The sequence below is a fragment of the Rhodnius prolixus genome, unplaced genomic scaffold (assembly GCF_049639745.1).
Source record: "Rhodnius prolixus isolate KJV_2025 unplaced genomic scaffold, Rpr scaffold_16, whole genome shotgun sequence".
In the NCBI taxonomy this organism is placed as follows: Eukaryota; Metazoa; Arthropoda; class Insecta; order Hemiptera; family Reduviidae; genus Rhodnius; species Rhodnius prolixus.
The window spans coordinates 945,638-962,367 of record NW_027411616.1 but is presented as its reverse complement, the minus strand read 5'-3'; the positions used below and the strand labels follow the sequence as shown (position 1 = coordinate 962,367).

At 34.7% G+C, this 16,730-nt stretch overlaps 1 protein-coding gene across 2 annotated transcripts; it reads right to left on the bottom strand.

Moving 5' to 3' along the window:
* Positions 1-1,474: 1,474 nt before the first annotated feature.
* LOC141457495 (3'(2'),5'-bisphosphate nucleotidase 1) lies at positions 1,475-16,468 on the bottom strand. 2 transcript variants are annotated; one of them, XM_074134567.1, is made up of 7 exons: positions 16,212-16,468; positions 14,914-15,074; positions 13,802-13,929; positions 9,188-9,397; positions 6,906-6,954; positions 6,470-6,762; positions 1,475-2,577 (listed from the first exon to the last, which is right to left on the bottom strand). In XM_074134567.1, the coding sequence occupies exons 3-7, from the start codon at positions 13,922-13,924 to the stop codon at positions 2,329-2,331; spliced, it is 924 nt and encodes a 307-aa protein (XP_073990668.1). In that variant the 5' UTR covers positions 13,925-13,929; positions 14,914-15,074; positions 16,212-16,468; the 3' UTR covers positions 1,475-2,328. The 2 variants fall into 2 exon arrangements, with proteins under 2 accessions (XP_073990668.1, XP_073990669.1); XM_074134568.1 differs by lacking the exon at positions 14,914-15,074 and having other exon boundaries at positions 16,212-16,242.
* Positions 16,469-16,730: the final 262 nt, after the last annotated feature.

Sequence of the window (16,730 nt, the reverse complement as noted above, 5' to 3'; positions counted from 1 at the left end):
TACTTAAATTATATCAACTAAGCTTGAATGAAATGTTGGGTACTAGCTGATTTGTGTACCTTTTGGCGCTTAATCAACCCTTATACTTAACTTTTTAAACTGTAAGTTTTTGTTAAGGAGATTTTTGTACCTTTTGGATAGATTTTCATTTTTGTTTATTTTGCTAAGTTACATATCTGCTTTACTGCTTTTTTTAAATTAGGAATAAGCAATTCTATCATTATAACCTGATAAGGTGTTAAGTAGGAACCGTAACTACCACTGGAGAGATCTTTTTAAAGAATGATTATAGTTGCGGTCCCCAAACCATCCTCAATAACAATTTTTTTGAGAAAGCCTTTTTATATAAAATAGGAAGGTATTTGTACGTAAAAAGCAAATTTAAACTGCGATTTCAGACCTTCCTTTTAAGAGGAGTAAGAAAAATAAACGGGCGATTACAGTACTTCTCCCTAAAAGGCAAAGAGGCAAAGATTTTGAATCGAACGACAATTCATTAATGTAAATAGGTTCACCCATTGATAATTTTAACGATTTCAGTACTTCCTCTTAGTAGGTGTAAGAGCATGATGGCACTTCACAGCCATGTGGAGGAGCTTTAATCACTTCTTCGTGCTAAATTTTATCAAAATCGGACAAAGCGTTATAGAAATATTGGTAATAATAGTTTTAGAAACGGCCATACTTGGGTGGGGGAAACTCCCCTCCATATGAGGCGTAGCGACGAGACTTTTAAAGTGCAAATCTGTACAAAATTTCGATTCGAATGACACTTCATTCATGAAAATCAGTTCACTTGTCGATAATTTGAAACGATTGCTATACTTCCCCTTAACTAGTGTAAGAGCAGATCGCCGCTTTAATGTTACGTAGGGGAGCCCTAACTCTATCATCCTACCAAATTTTATCAAAATCGGGCTAAGATTTACAGAGTAATTAGTAATAATAATTTTGAAGGGGGCCTTACATAAAGGGGGCTAACTCCTCTCTAATTCGGTGTACAGCGTCGAGACCCCCAAAAGGCACATCTACATAAAATTCCGAATCGAATGTCACCTCATTCATGAAAATCGGTTCATGCGTTTAGGCGCTACGTAGTTTACAAAAAAGGTAACAACAACAACAACAACAACAACAAGAAGAAGAAGAACAAGAACAACAATTTCTGAAAATGCCGTTTTTGCTCATTTTCGGCAACTTTTTTCTCAATATCTATTAGGTCTGGGGGGTTGCAAAAAAATTACAGTTATAAAGGAGGGTTTGCCCTATATTTTAAAGAAAATTTGGGAATTTTATCTTTTATAGAAAAAGAGAAAAAAATTGTCAAAGTTGGGTGTTTTTTAACGTTACGCTTTTTCGTGCACTTTTTGACGATCAATCCTTATACAACTGTCCTACCGGACAGTTTTAATAAGTAAGTGGATTTGAATGAGGAGATAGTTTGGAATGAAATTTTAGGTAACGGATTTTTGCATTAGCCGAAATGAAAGGAATTTTCAAGTCGGTATGGATGGTGAGGTTTGATATGCAAAAGGCAGCATAAAGGGGACTATGGTACGTAGGATTTTGGACTGGAAGGACTGAATGCGATTGAGGTTTGTGCGTTTGATAGTCCCGTATAGTTCCAAGTCCGTAAGTCCATATTGGAGCTAGCAGAGTGTTGGATAGTTGTCATTTGTTTTGTAGAGTGAGTTTGGAGCGTTTGTCCAGTAGTTTCTTTAGCATTCTGTACCTGTGGTTCAATTCACTTTGTTTTAGTCTAGTATGACGGTTCCATGAGAGTTTAATTTTTTTTTTTTAGTTTACTGGTCTTAAAAGGAAACACTGCAGATTTTACAATTCATCGTACATTTACGTTAAAATCCCTGAATTCGAGAATGAGTTTTTAGTTTCTGGCTGAGTAAAGTGAGCACAACAAAAAGGATGAAAACACGGAGTACGATTGAAATGAAAAATTTCGGGGAACCCGAAAATAAAATTTTGATCAAAAACTATCACGTGAAAATGCTGCTTTACATGGAAGAACCACTTCAGTCGATTTGACCAGTAGCCAAAAACACTTCTTCATTTTTCTTCTGCAATTAATGATGGTATAGGTGACTTCTATGTAGGACCACTATTGAAGTTAAATCGTTAATATTTTAAACAAAAACTATGATTGTAATGCTAATTATAATTTCATATAGTTAAGTTTGATGATTATTGCGATAAATTCACAGAAACATTTTAAAATTAATATAAATCCCGGTCATTTAGAATAAATATACATTATAATCCTTATGTCCCAAATATATAAAAAATAATAATAACAGAAACAAAATACCGGTTTCATGTTTTATTCGTGAGGTTTAATATATCCAAACAGCGTTTATGTATTTTAGGATCTAATGCTGCTAGAACTCCATCATTGTTCAAATAATCTGTATCATTGGAATAACTATATTTTTTCCCAAAAATATCGGTTAAAATTCCACCAGCTGCTTCTAGGACAGCTTCAGGTGCGCAGGTATCCCATCTTTTACACCCAGGTGTTGGAAACACATAGCAGTGTGCCTTTCCTTCCAATAACAGTATAACCTGAAAATAAATAATCGTTAATTAAATGAAGCTTTAATGAGCTACAAGTGTGAAACCTAACTTAGTTGTGCTATAAAAGTTAGATTGCAAAGGTATTGTTGCATCTTGTTAGAGCCCTTCCTGCCTTATTAATACTGTCCGGTAGAATAATTGTACAAGGACTGATCGTCATAAACTGCACGTAAAAGTAATAATAATAATAACAATAATAATAATGATAATAATAATAAAAATAATAATAACAATAATAATAAAAATATAAGGGAAGGGATTAGCTATGCGGTTAGCATACTGGACTCCCACGCGGAGGTCCAGGGTTCGAATCCAGCTGCTGACCCTTAGATTTTCTGTTCCTAGGAGCTTCTTACACCACACTGTCCGGTGATGGACAGTGTTGTCTGTAACGAGAGAACACTGTCCGGAGGCCGGCAGTGCACTGGAAAAAGCTCCGAGCGCTAATAACCTCAGCTGTTGATGCGCCAAAAAAAAAATAATAATAATAAAATAATAATAAAAATAACAATAATAATAAAAATAACAATAATATTAATAACAATAATAATAAAAATAATGATTTTTTTTTTAATGGAGGGGGAAAAATGCATTATGCATCGTCGTGGAGCAATACCCATGGTATGTGGGACCCTCACCCACTAAAAAACCCACCTCCTCAACAGGCAGAGAAACCCACCCTGGAACCACTTACGCATTACTTCAGGGTAGTGCCTCACAATAGCTCATGCGAGCTCCCACCGGACTTGATTAGACTTTATTACGACAGGAGCAGACGGAAGTCCAGCTCCTGCTTCTTTCTTTTTAATACTACCTTGGCAAAGGTAGCCACCCGGTCCCAGCAATCTCTAAGGGAGAGCATAATCTCAACTATATTTTCGGGTGTGATTTTCTCGATCTCTTGCTCTAAGCTCTCTCTCTCCGGCACCCATCTATCACACAGAAAGAATGTGTGACGGGCGTCATCGAGGTCAGAGTCTCCAAAGACGCATGACAGGTCTCCAACTTTCCCCATCCTGTACAGGTACGAGGTGAAACACCCGTGCCCCGTAAGAAACTGGGTGAGGTAGTAGTCGACCTCGCCATGCTCTCTTCCGGCCCACACAGAAGGGTTGCCAATGAGCCGTGCTGTCCATCTGCCTCGGGTGTCCGTCCGCCACCTCTCATGCCAGGACCGAATTGAGTGGTCCCTGGCCACCACTTTCGCCTCCGATCTTCCAAGAACTTCCCTTAAATCATAAGCCATCTTACGTTCCTGGGCCATCAAATCTATGGGGATCACTCCAGCCACCGCCAGTGCTCCGAGACCGTTCGATAGGAAGAGGCGATCCTGAACGCTCCTCTTCTTTGTACCGAAGCCATCTGCTTCCGGTACTTTTCCTTTTTATGAGCGTCGGCCCAAACTTCACACCCAATAAAAATAATGATAACAATAAAAATAACAATCATAATAAAAATAACAATAATAAAAATTCTGTTTAACTCCATATTTGTGAGCTATTTTGATGAGGAATTTCGACAGCAAAGAACGCGGACAAGTCCCCTTGGAATAATAGCTAAATGTCTAATGGAAGCGGAGGGGTTGGAATTTTGTCCAGTTGTGGCGTGGAAGTTTAGTACTTCCCCACCCTGGCAATTACCCCGCGCTCGTGTTCGCATGGACCTGGCATTATTCAAAAAACAGGAAACTCTTCCCATTGTCTGCAGACAAATATTATTAGAAATTTTAAATTTTTACTGCAACTACCGACCTATCTTTACGGACGGGTCGAAGATAGACAATGGTGTAGGATTTGCTGTATACACAGAGGGCGTCACACTTACGTGGACTCTCCCTCCAAATAGTTTTGTGTACACAGCAGAGATGTGTGCAATAATGCCAGGCCCTAAAACTTGAGAAAAATTATAATAAAGTGCTTCTGCTGTCCGATTCACTAAGTACGCTAACGGCTCTCCGGATCCCATTCTCAGCTGACCCAATGATAAAAAAAATTTACGAGATTCTGCATCAATTAAGTACTGGTGATCAAGAAGTTATATTTATATGGGTGCCAGGACACATAGGAATAACTGGCAACGAAAAAGCGGACCAGGCAGCAAAGAGTGCCGCCTGCAAACACACAGCCGTTGCCATACCCATTCGCCCCACTGACCTGCGAAGCCACATTAAAGAAAGGTTAAATAGGAAATGGAAATGAAACTAGTACGATGCATACCAGCTGAGAGCTTCCCACGGCGAGAATCAGTAATATTGACGAGGCTTAGAATTGGGCACACATGAGCCACTCATGGGTACCTCCTTCTAGGAGCTAGAAAACCGAGGTGCTCGCGGTGCAGAGAGAGACTTTCAATTTGGCATGTGTTGGAAGGGTGTCAGGCACTTCGTCAAGTTAGAGAAGCAGTAGGCCTGCCACATGATTTGCGCGCAACGTTGCAAGAAGGGTCTTCATATACAAAAAGGTTATTTGCTTTCTTGAAGAGAATAAATATGTATCACACCAAATTTAGATTAGATTAGGTTTAAGTTTAAAGGGAAGAGGAATATCGAGTTCTCTTCCCAAAGTGTAAATGTAGAATGGAAGAATTTTATTGGTATGAATGTACTTATTGGCGTGTATGTATTTATTAGCATGTTTGCATTTATTAGCGTGAATGTATTTATTAGCGTGAATGTATTTATTGGCGTGAATGTATTTATTAGCGTGAATGCATAACTCAGAGTGAATTATTGTATGAGTAACTGTATAGCATTTAGTTGTAGGTATAGCTATTGTAGCGGGTGTAGGAATATTTATAAGAGTACTATACCCAGTTAGATTTAAGGCCATTAACAGAGGAAGGAATATTTATAAAAGTACTTCCCTTCAAGAGCAAATAACCTTTTGGCCAAGAAAGAAACAAAATGAACGAGTTGAGTCTACTTGATATACTATAGGGAAGCACTTCGAAAATTTACTTTCAATTATTTTAATTTTTCTTACTTATAAGAGTCATACCTGAGAATTTGGATAACTCCGGAATGAGGAAAATATAAGGGATGGCATACATGTATCCACCCTATCCCTTGTCGACGATATAAGAGGGGATGTACGGAGGCATTGTTCGTTACCTGGAGCTCCACTAACCTTGCTGGTCAAGGTTCAGCGTCGGATACGCATGGGTTACAAGAACATCTGCCATCCCAAGTAGTGGAGTAATATAATCGAGAAAGAACAGATATAAGAGGCGCTAATAACCTCAGCTGTTGATGCGCAAAAAAAAACAAAAACAATAATTATTATTATGGCACCAGCCTCTCTCTCTCTATATATACCTCCTTCTGGAGCGCGTCTGCCCAGATCTCAGCCCCGGATCTTTAGTAAGTTCTCTCAGACTAGATACAATCTTAGATTTTATCCCATGTAGTACGCATGTTTAGTGTATCCCTGACTGATATCGAACTTTCATCCATCATTAGAATTAAATTAATCAATTTGGTACAAAGATTTTCTCTGTGCATTTTTGCACAATATGTATATTCATGCCCGGCCATTGGCTTCAGACAAAATTAACTTTTGAGCAATAAAATTAACTCTCAATTTTTGTATAAATGGTATAAAATTGGTTTTAGGGGATTCTGAGGTAGCTAACACGTTTCGCTTCCCTCAAAAGTCCAATGTTATTGCTGTGAACGTAGGACTGAATTCAACTAACACTGAAAAAAAATATCAAGTTAGTAGAAACTTTAAGTTTTAAGAATTGTAGCAAGAGGAGACATGTTTCACACATGTTTATCATTTCAACTAAAGATAAAAGAGTCATTTATTTTATCTATTGGTGGTGATTTAAAAATGCAATTAAGAAAAGTAAAAACAATTATTAACAATAATGAACGACCAACCTTATGTCCGGCACCACCAACTCTGAGGACTTGAGATGCACCAATAGCTTTAATGGTTGTTTCAACTAATTCGTTACTATGGCTACGAGTTGTAGCTAGCACTAAATTATCGCTTGGAGGAACTTCAACTTTCAAACCACCAATATTTCCACCTCTGGTTCCCCAAATAGAGCGCCCGGTATGACTACTTTTATTATCTTTTTCAGAATTACAATATGGTTGGTGTATAACGCCTCCTACTGCTTCTCCATTTACAGCCAAACCGATCAATACTGTCACATGTTCCACCAGACCTAAAATGAGAGGACAAAAAAACTAAAGACAAATTAAAATCTTAAATTTTCTGGAATATAACAAATTTTGAAACTCTACTCAATCAATACTTTTCCTTAAGGGAAAGTTATTACTACTGCTCAAAAGCGAAATAAATCATTACCTTTAGTGAACTCATTTGTTCCATCCAAAGGATCTACCCAAACAACGATCTATAAAAATTATATTTTTAACATTTAGGAACCAATCCTTTTCGTTTTAATAGGGCACTTAGATGCAAATAAATAGATAAAATAAATAGATTTAGATTATTTCATATAACGATTTAATATATTGCTCTAATTTTTTGTTTTCCATTTATCACTGCAAAAAAATCTATCATACTGACTAAAAATGGTCTAATGGTGGCAAAAAGTCCAAATTATGAGTGACGTTCGTCTTCCAAAACTTTGCATGAACAAACTGTCGGAGCTAAGTGAAACTCACCGTAACAACACAGTACAACTGGCTTTTACAATTAACATAAGAGAGAAACTGGTCACAATCGGAGCAACTTTTATATTGGAAAATAAAAATAATAATTCTTTTAAATCTGGTTTAAAGTATATCTGAAAGAATCCGGAATAACACTGTCGGAAGATATAGATTTAGTTATCAACTCTCGCTTCAATAATAGATTATAATAATTATTTATATAATTAATAATAATTATAGGTTAATCAGTAGTCTGATAGAAAAAGAAAACAATTAAAAAATTAGAAGTAGTATCAGCAAACAAAATTTGATAATCCAGCTACGATTGTGCCAGCCTAAATTCTTCCGATATTTTTAATGATGAACTGTATCGTTTTAGTGAAGATTACTGCCAGATTTATAATTTTGAGACTGCAGGCGATCTTTATCTTTTCTATTTAATTGTTCCATTTATAATAGTGAAGAAAAAATATATTAGTAAATATATCTGTAACGAATGTTGCTCGATTTTTAGAAAGCAATGACTTGACCAAAATTAATTATATTTACTATTTTATTTGTCAAGGTTTAAAAATTAAAAACTTAATTATAGATATGCAACAAATAGTTGTTTGATTTCTAAAAACACAGATGGCCTACGCCCTTTAAATGAATGTAATATGTGCGCGACTATGCAACATTATATTTTGTTAATATTTTAATGAGGATGTTATTATTTTGATTCTATATGTTACTTTTGCTTTATTATTTTTACAGTTAATTATTATTGTTTCAGTTATCATTTTTATGTATAATAATGTGTAGTATTTCAGTTCTTAAATAACATGTAATTTCAGTTATTTATTGTCGGCTATTTTATTAGTCTTAATACTTTTTTCTTTATTAATAAATTTATTTAGACTGTTAGTTTCTTAATGTGTAATCTGTAATATGAATGTAATTTGTGGACCAGACTCACTGGAACTAAAATTTTGTATTTTAAAAGCCAAATAAATAGCTCTTATCTATCCATTGTGACTAACTTTTAATTGTGTTATTATGTAATTGACTGAATGCCTAAGGGTGCGAGACCTGTCTGATGTGGCTCTTATTCCTAATCCGACTTAAAAACCTGCCCTCCTCCAAAAGCAACCTGTCGGTCAGGTTGCATTATTATAACATGCCCCTGATCTTCTACAAGCATTCCATTGAGAGAATGGCTGAACCTAACGAATCCTAGCGAAAGCAATAATATCCCGTTTTCCTTAATCAATCATAATTCTGACTCTCTATTTTAAAGAAAAGGTTAGCCACCTAAGGGTAAGGAGCATACTACTAAAACTCATCATTGTATGCTACTTCTATATAACTCCCTGCCTACTTTTTTGGGTAACCTTTTTATCCTTGATCACCTTATAAGCCACTCCAGTGCTTTTCCACTTTTTAATTTCTCGGTCAAAAAATTGCTTCACCTTGGCAATCCCTGAATCAACATTACCTATGAGATATAATTTACAATAATTTTTTTTTATGGGGGTTTTGAGAGAGCTGTAAGATTATCTTAACTCTTCATGAGGTTCACAGAGTTCAGATCAGCAAATTGTTCTTGAAAATTCAATTGAATGAATCAAATTTCAGTCACCAGCCGGAAGCGTTAAGATTTTGGAGAAGGTCAGGAGAATGATTTACTCCGCACTTTTTCTTATAAACCCTTTGAACAAGGTTATAGGACATATAAGTGATTTTTTGTATAATATGATAGTGAAGTATAGTATGGTTTGCACTGTACATTCTTGGCCTTTAGATACATTAATAAGTTTTTATTTTATTTATTAATAATTTTTGTTTACTTTGATTTATTTGTTGTAGTTTTTGTTTTGTTTATGCCAGTTTCATTCCTTGCCTTGGACTAATGTGTTCAAAAAATTGAAAAAAATATTTTTTGCACCTAAGTACCACAGGAAACCACCAAATGTAGTTTTTATTACTTACGTCTTCTTCATTTAAACCAGTTAGATTTTGTGGACATTTTTCTTTCAAAACAAGTTCTGAAGGTATACAATCAGGTATATTAGCGTCTAACTTTCCAATATCATCACCTTCTTCTGCAATAATTTTGAGTTTTGGAAATCGTTTACTTAATATTGACGTTATTGTCACTTGTGCCGAACGATCGGCTGCTGTCTGTGGATCATTTACACCCTGCAAAGCAATAAAATAATAAATAAAAGTGTACTTGTAAGTCTCAAGGAAGGTAAGGGAGATCTCTTGTTCGAGAATGGAGAGTAACTATTAAATTTTATTTGTTAGAAAAGGTTTATAGTGTGTCCATCCGAGTACAGCCAAAATCAAAGAACCAAGGTCTACAACACAGAAAGCTGTTTTTTTTTTTTTTTTGCAACAACAAAGATTAAATAGATTTCGAGAAATACGTTGCTGAAAATGGGCAAAAACGGCATTTTCAGAAAATGTTCTTGTTCTTGTTCGTGTTATTCTTGTTGCTGTTGATGTTACCTTTTTTGTAAACAACGTAGCGCCTGAACGCGTGAACCGATTTTCATGAATGAGGTGTCATTCGATTCGGAATTTTATGTAGATGTGCCTTTTGGGGGTCTCGTCTATATAAATTGAATGGGAGAGGAGTTTGCCCCATGTATGTGAGGCCCCCTCTAAAATAATAGTTACTAATAACTCTGTAAATCATAGCACGATTTTGATAAAATTTGGCAGGGTGAAAGGGTTAGGGCTCCCCTACGTGCCATTAAAGCGACGTTCTGCTCTTACACTTATTAGGGGAAGTTTTGCAATCACTTAAGTAGACGAGTTTGCCCCACGCTGGTCAGGCCCTCCCTAAAACTATTATTACTAATCTTTCTACAACGCTTAATCTGATTTTGCTAAAATTTAGCACGAAGAAGCGGTTAAAGCTTCCCTACGAGACTCTAAAGTACCATCATGCTCTTACACCTACTAAGAGGAAGTTCTGCAATCGTTCAAATTATCGACGTACGAACTGATTAAAACTGTCCGGTAGGACAGTTGTATAAGGGTTGACCATCAAAAACTGCACGAAAAAGCGTAACGTTGAAAAACACCCAACTTTGACAATTTTTTTCTCTTTTTCTATAAAAGATAAAATTCCCAAATTTTCTTTAAATCTTACTCCAAACCCTCCTTCATAACTGTAATTTTTTTGCAACCACCCAGATCTAATAGGTTTCGAGAAAAAAGTTGCCGAAAATGAGCAAAAACCGCTTTTTCAAAAAATGTTCTTGTTCTTGTTCTTCTTCTTGTTCTTGTTCTTGTTCTTGTTCTTGTTGTTACCTTTTTTGTAAACAACGTAGCGCCTAAACGCGTGAACCGATTTTCATGAATGAGGTGTCATTCGATTCGGAATTTTATGTAGATGTGCCTTTTGGGGGTCTCGACCCTGTACATCGTATGGGAGAGGAGTTAGCCCCCTTTATGTAAGGCCCCCTCCAAAATTATTATTACTAATTACTCTGTAAATCTTGGCCCGATTTTGATAAAATTTGGTAGGATGATAGGGTTAGGGCTCCCCTACGTAACATTAAAGCGGCGATCAGCTCTTACACTTGTTAAGGGGATGTATAGGAATCGTTTCAAATTATCGACACGTGAACCGATTTTCATGAATGAAATGTCATTCGAATCGAAATTTTGTACAGATTTGCACTTTAAAAGTCTCGACGCCGTGCCTCATAAGGAGGGGAGTTTGCCCCACCCAAATAAGGCCCTTTCTAAAACTATTATTACCAATATTTCTATAACGCTTAGTTTGATTTTGATAAAATTCAGCTCGAATAAGTGGTTAAAGCTCCTCTACATTGCTGATGCTCTTGCACCTACTAAGAGGAAGTACTGCAATCGTTTAAATTATCAATGAGTGAACCGATTTAAATCAATGAATTGTCGTTCGATTAAAAAATCTTTGCCTCTTTGCCTAGAAGTTCTGCAATCGCAGTTTATTTTTCTTACTCCTCTTAAAAGGAAGTAATGAAATCGCAGTTTAATTTTGCTATTCACGCACAAATACCTTCCTATGTTATTCAAAACGCTTTTTCAAGAAAAGTTGTTACTGAGGATGGTTTGGGGGACCTTAACGATAATCATTCTTTAAAAAGATCTCTCTAGTGGTAGTTACGGTTCCGACTTACCATCTTATCAGGTTATAATGATAGAATTGCTTATTCCAAATTTAAAAAAATCTGTAAAGCAGATATGTAACTTTGTAAAATAGACAAAAAGGAAAATCTATCCAAAAGGTGCAAAAATCTCTTTAACAAAAACTTACAGTTTAAAATGTTAAGTATAAGGGTTGATTAAACGCCAAAAGGTACACAAATCAGCAAGCACCCAAAATTTCATTAATTCTTCATTAATATTTAAGTAATTTTACTGCATTAATATTCATTAATATTTTTTAGAATTTATTAGATGTCACAGACCCTTATGCTGGCCATTTTCGTCTACAAAATATTTGTTCAAGTAGCCCTGTAGATTGACTGTAATATCTAGTTATTTATAATAATCAAACTATTAAATACAGGTTAAAAAGAAAAACGTTATAAAAAATAAAAAAAAATTATGAGGCTAAAAAATTCAAAACTTTTTTTTATAAAAAAAAATGTAATATGTAAAATAAAGTAAATATCTTTTATAGAAAAAGAGAAAAAAATTGTCAAAGTTGGGTGTTTTTCAACGTTACACTTTTTCGTGCAGTTTTTGATGGTCAACCCTTATACAACTGTCCTACCGGACAGTTTTAATAAGATATGTTATTTTTAGGACAGCTAATTATTCCAGTATTTTACTATAAGTAAAATTAAATTAAAATAGAGAAATCAATAATTGTTGTTGAATAATCTACTTGTTATAACTGTGTGTTATTTGTGCTCTCGAATATTTCGGTAAGACGAATTCAAGACAGTAGCCTACTCTAACTTTGTCTTTTTCTACTTTAACATGCATGTACATATGTGTGATTTATCATAATTATAACAAAAAAATATTATAAATGAAGTGGCCAGCATAAGGGTCTGTGACATCTAATAAATTCTAAAAAATATTAATGAATATTAATGCAGTAAAATTACTTAAATATTAATGAAGAATTAATGAAATTTTGGGTGCTTGCTGATTTGTGTACCTTTTGGCGTTTAATCAACCCTTATACTTAACATTTTAAACTGTAAGTTTTTGTTAAAGTTTTAATGAATTAATTGTCTTTCAATTTGAAATTTTAGATACGATAGATACGGTTTTTTGGGGTTTCGATGGTATACTTAGGAGGGGAGTTTGCCCCACGTAAAGGAAGCCCCCTTTTAAACGGTTATCAATAATAACTGTAAATCTTCGCCCATCTTTGATCAAATTAATCAAGAAGAATTTAGAGTACGTGACATTTAAGTGTCATCCTGCTCTTACACCTACTAAAGGGAAGTATTTGCAATCATGCAGTATTCGCAGTTTAAATTCTCTTTGCTCGTTTGCGGAGAAGAATTGGGATTGCAAATAAGTTTTCGTTCCTCTCTTTAGAAGTTATTGTGATCACAGCATGTTTTCTCTTACACCCCTTAAGAGGAAGTAGTATTATCAATTTTTTTATATTTTTTATTGGAAGATACTGGTCATTGCAATTTTCTTTCTATTATCCCTCTTAATGGGTTGTAATTATTCAACACTTAACTCCTCAATATTTCTCCACTCTCCGTATTCTTCCGACCAACTTGTAAACATTCCCCCATAACTTGTGTCAGTTTTTTTTTTCATCCTAGATCTTCCAAGTAATTATTCCCGATACCTATATATTTAAAAAATCATTGGATGTATAAATTGGTTTCAACCAAGGAACAAAAAGAAAAATCTAACCAAAATTTGTGTACCTTTTGGCGTTAAATCAACCTTTGTACTTAACTTTTAAAACGGTAAGTTTTTGTTAAGGAGATTAATTATAATTGATATTTTCATCCGTTTTGGATGTGGAAAAGCGACCCCGGCGGTCATCTACTCCGACGTCTTCTTGGCCATCTTGGAAACGCTTGAACCACTCAAAAACTCGCGCACGTGATTAACATTCATCGCCAGAAACTTCTTTTAATAAAAGATAAGTTTCAGTAGCGGTTTTACCAAGTATCATGTGAAATTTCACGACAATTCGTTGCTCTACTACATGTGTAGTATCATGTTTTCGGCAAAACAAAACTAACACCTCTTATACAAACGACAGTTCTGGACAGACAGATTTCTCTACAGACACGTGAGGCGCTGCAATCGAAGAAGAAGGCTTTACGATGCACAGCTGTCGGTCGTTAGGATTAGGCACATGCATAGTTCTTCTGTAGCAGCATCAGTCTCGTTATTTAATAGCCACACCTCGTATTGGTGAGCTAAAAGTTCGTCTGTTGGCACGCTAAATCCCAGTAGTTTCACACTTCAGTTGCGTGAACGTTAGTGAGTTAAATGTTTTTGACTGGGATTCAAGAACGTTAAGAAGTGGCTATTACTTCTCCTCAAGAAGCACGTAAATCTTGTACTGATAAGCACAAATTTGTTTAAATTATTAACAAAATTAAGAACAATTACTTTAAGAACAATCTCTAGGTTACCGGAACTCATCACTTGACGAATTATTTCGCCGGCCTTTTCCGCAGCTGAAACAGCAGTGGCTAACACATTCAGGTACAAATGTTTTTTTTGAAAAGCCATTCCTCCTAGAACAGAAAACAAATATTACTTTGTAGAAAATAACTACAGCTGTGTGGCACGACAGAAAACTGAAAATCACGTGCCCTCTTATGTGCCAAAAAATAAAAAATGTATTATACTATGCATCTTGCAATAATCACATAGCGTAGAAACTGTAAGAGTCAAATCTCTCTTTCTTACTGAAAGCAAGACTTATTAGCGTAAAGTGCATAAAGCTTCTGGGTATCCATTCATTGCAGTCGCACAGTAGCGTCTAAAGATAACGTCAATCGACATATGTATGCATTCTGTGCAAAAATTAAAAAGGGGATCCAAGACAGAGATGCAAAAAAAAACACATTTTAGCAGGCCGCTAGGCAAATGAATATCAGCCAACCATCTTATGAAAAAGAAAGCATTATAGGCGCTTCAATCAAAGAATTGTCACATGTTTGACATGGCGACAAACTCAACTATAGTTGAATTTACTTCATAAACTCTGTCCGGAAAACCACCTTACAATCAATACAATTAAAACTTAAGTTCCTCATATTTCAAAAAGATGGGCGAACCGCGAAGTTAAAACTTTGTATATATAACAATGATGTAACAGAAACTGTAAAGAACTATTTGGGTGTTTCATTTTCTCCATCAGCCAAATTTAATCAAGGAGCAAATTATTTTCTATGTAAAAATAGTAAGGCTAAAGCTTCGTCATGAATTGATTGAAACAGTCTAAATCAGATCATATAAATCAGGTTTTTTTTTTTTTTAAATGATGCTTTAGCTTCTAGCACATAGTGTTCTATTGTATTGTATAAGTCGGAATCTGCGGGAGTAATTATGCAAATTTATTAGAAAGAGATCAATTAGGTTTTTTAAAAAGTCGATTTCAAAGCCAATTTCGACTCCTGATGCATTTGTTATAATTGAAGTTAATAGAATACACGCACAATGTTAAGTCTTTAAAAGAATATTAAAATGAAACAACTGGCAAAAAGAAGTCTTACAAAACCAATCACAATGAGTCCACAGATTTTCTCTTCCAAGGAGCTTCTTACAACTTACTGTCCGGTAATGGACTGTGTTGCTTGTAAAGAGAGAACACTGTACCCAGACGAACAGTGCACTGAAAATAAGCTCCGGGTGCCAATAACCTCAGATGACGCGCCTTAAATAACAAAAAAAAAATAAAAATAGATCAACTTCAAATTTCTCTTATTTATTTTAAGGTACGTATGTATGTGATGATTATTAAGAACAAAAGGCATAATAACAATAAATTCACAAGAATAATCTGGAATGTAGTTAAAATGATGTGCCCCTTTATTACTAATTATGACGATGTTACACACATGTTATTATTTTAATAGAAAAATTATGTATGAAAATGGCCAGCACAAGGCTGGCTGAAACAACTAATAAATTCTAAAAAATATTAATGAAAAGTTAATACAGTAAATTTACTTAAATGATATTAATAAAGTACGAATGAAATGTTGGGTACTTGCTGATTTACTTTTTGTCGTTTAAGTAACCCTTATACTCAACTTTTTAAACTGTAAGTTTTTGTTAAGGAGATTTATTTATTACAGTTGGAAGAGTCGATGGATCTTCTGCCATAATCACTTCGTGGGCCAATTACAGCATGTAACATTTAAACATTCATTAAGGTAATAAAAAAAACTTTTTTTTCTGCTCATTTAAAGAAATTATTTTGTGATTTTTGTTTTTTAAATCGAGATTCTACAATTTAAAAATTTGGTCATGACTTTGTATTACATTACTAAAAACAAATTTATAAATTACCTTTATGTTTTTGGAATAAATTTTAGTTTCATTCAATTATACAATCATAATCATCTTAATGTGAGAAGCTTTTACCTGATAAGGCTTACTTAAATTTTTTTCGAAGCAGAATATTCTTCTAAACTTCGTTTACAGCTAAATTCGCTGAATGGAAATGCTGTGTGGAAAACTGCATGCTCTCATTACTCAAAAGAAAGGTCACAAAACCACCAAGGTCCTTTCATTTCAAATTACAGTTTTACATATTGCAAGGTTTTGAGTTCAAAGGTAGAAAGTTTTCGTTTCTATTTAATTAGTACAAAATTTGAGTCGATAGTTGCTAGGTCATAGTTATTAATCTTATCACAAAGACCTTTAAAAGAAATATAGCATTCTACATTTGGTTATTATAAGAGTTGGTTTTCAGATGAGCTTTAAATTTATTTAGTCTAAAATTTACAATATTTTTTGAATACAATAAACTCTTATACCTATAAACTTATTAAATAAGCATACTTACTAAAACGGTATATGTGTACAAAACACGCCCAGGTAATATAACCTACTGTCGATAGACTGCAAATTTGAAAGTTGTGACTAGCACAGTGTAGCCAAGTTTTGATCAAAACAACTGGACAATCTGTGCTAATTTTAATTTTTATTAACAAAATTTATTCAGAATTAATATTTTACACTTAAATACTGCATTGAACACTGCCTTCAGTGTTTCCTCCCCAAACCTTTCCCCACATAAAAGTTTCCAGTCCATCAACCGTCATCCTCTTACCGCCTAATTTAGGGGAGGGTTGTGCCAGTTAGTTCCCTACGGGAATCCATTAGTAAAATATTAAACTCATTCTTCACTCAGCAGTTCCTGGACAGCAGCTTTTGTCATCGAACATTGTATTTTACTAGTTAACATTGTCAAGTAAAAAGAGATAAGTCGTAGCATCACGGATCTTGCGAATACCACAGCCTAATAACAAGAACAATATTTACAGTAACACCCGTTACACTCACAAAACAATTTGTTCAACTA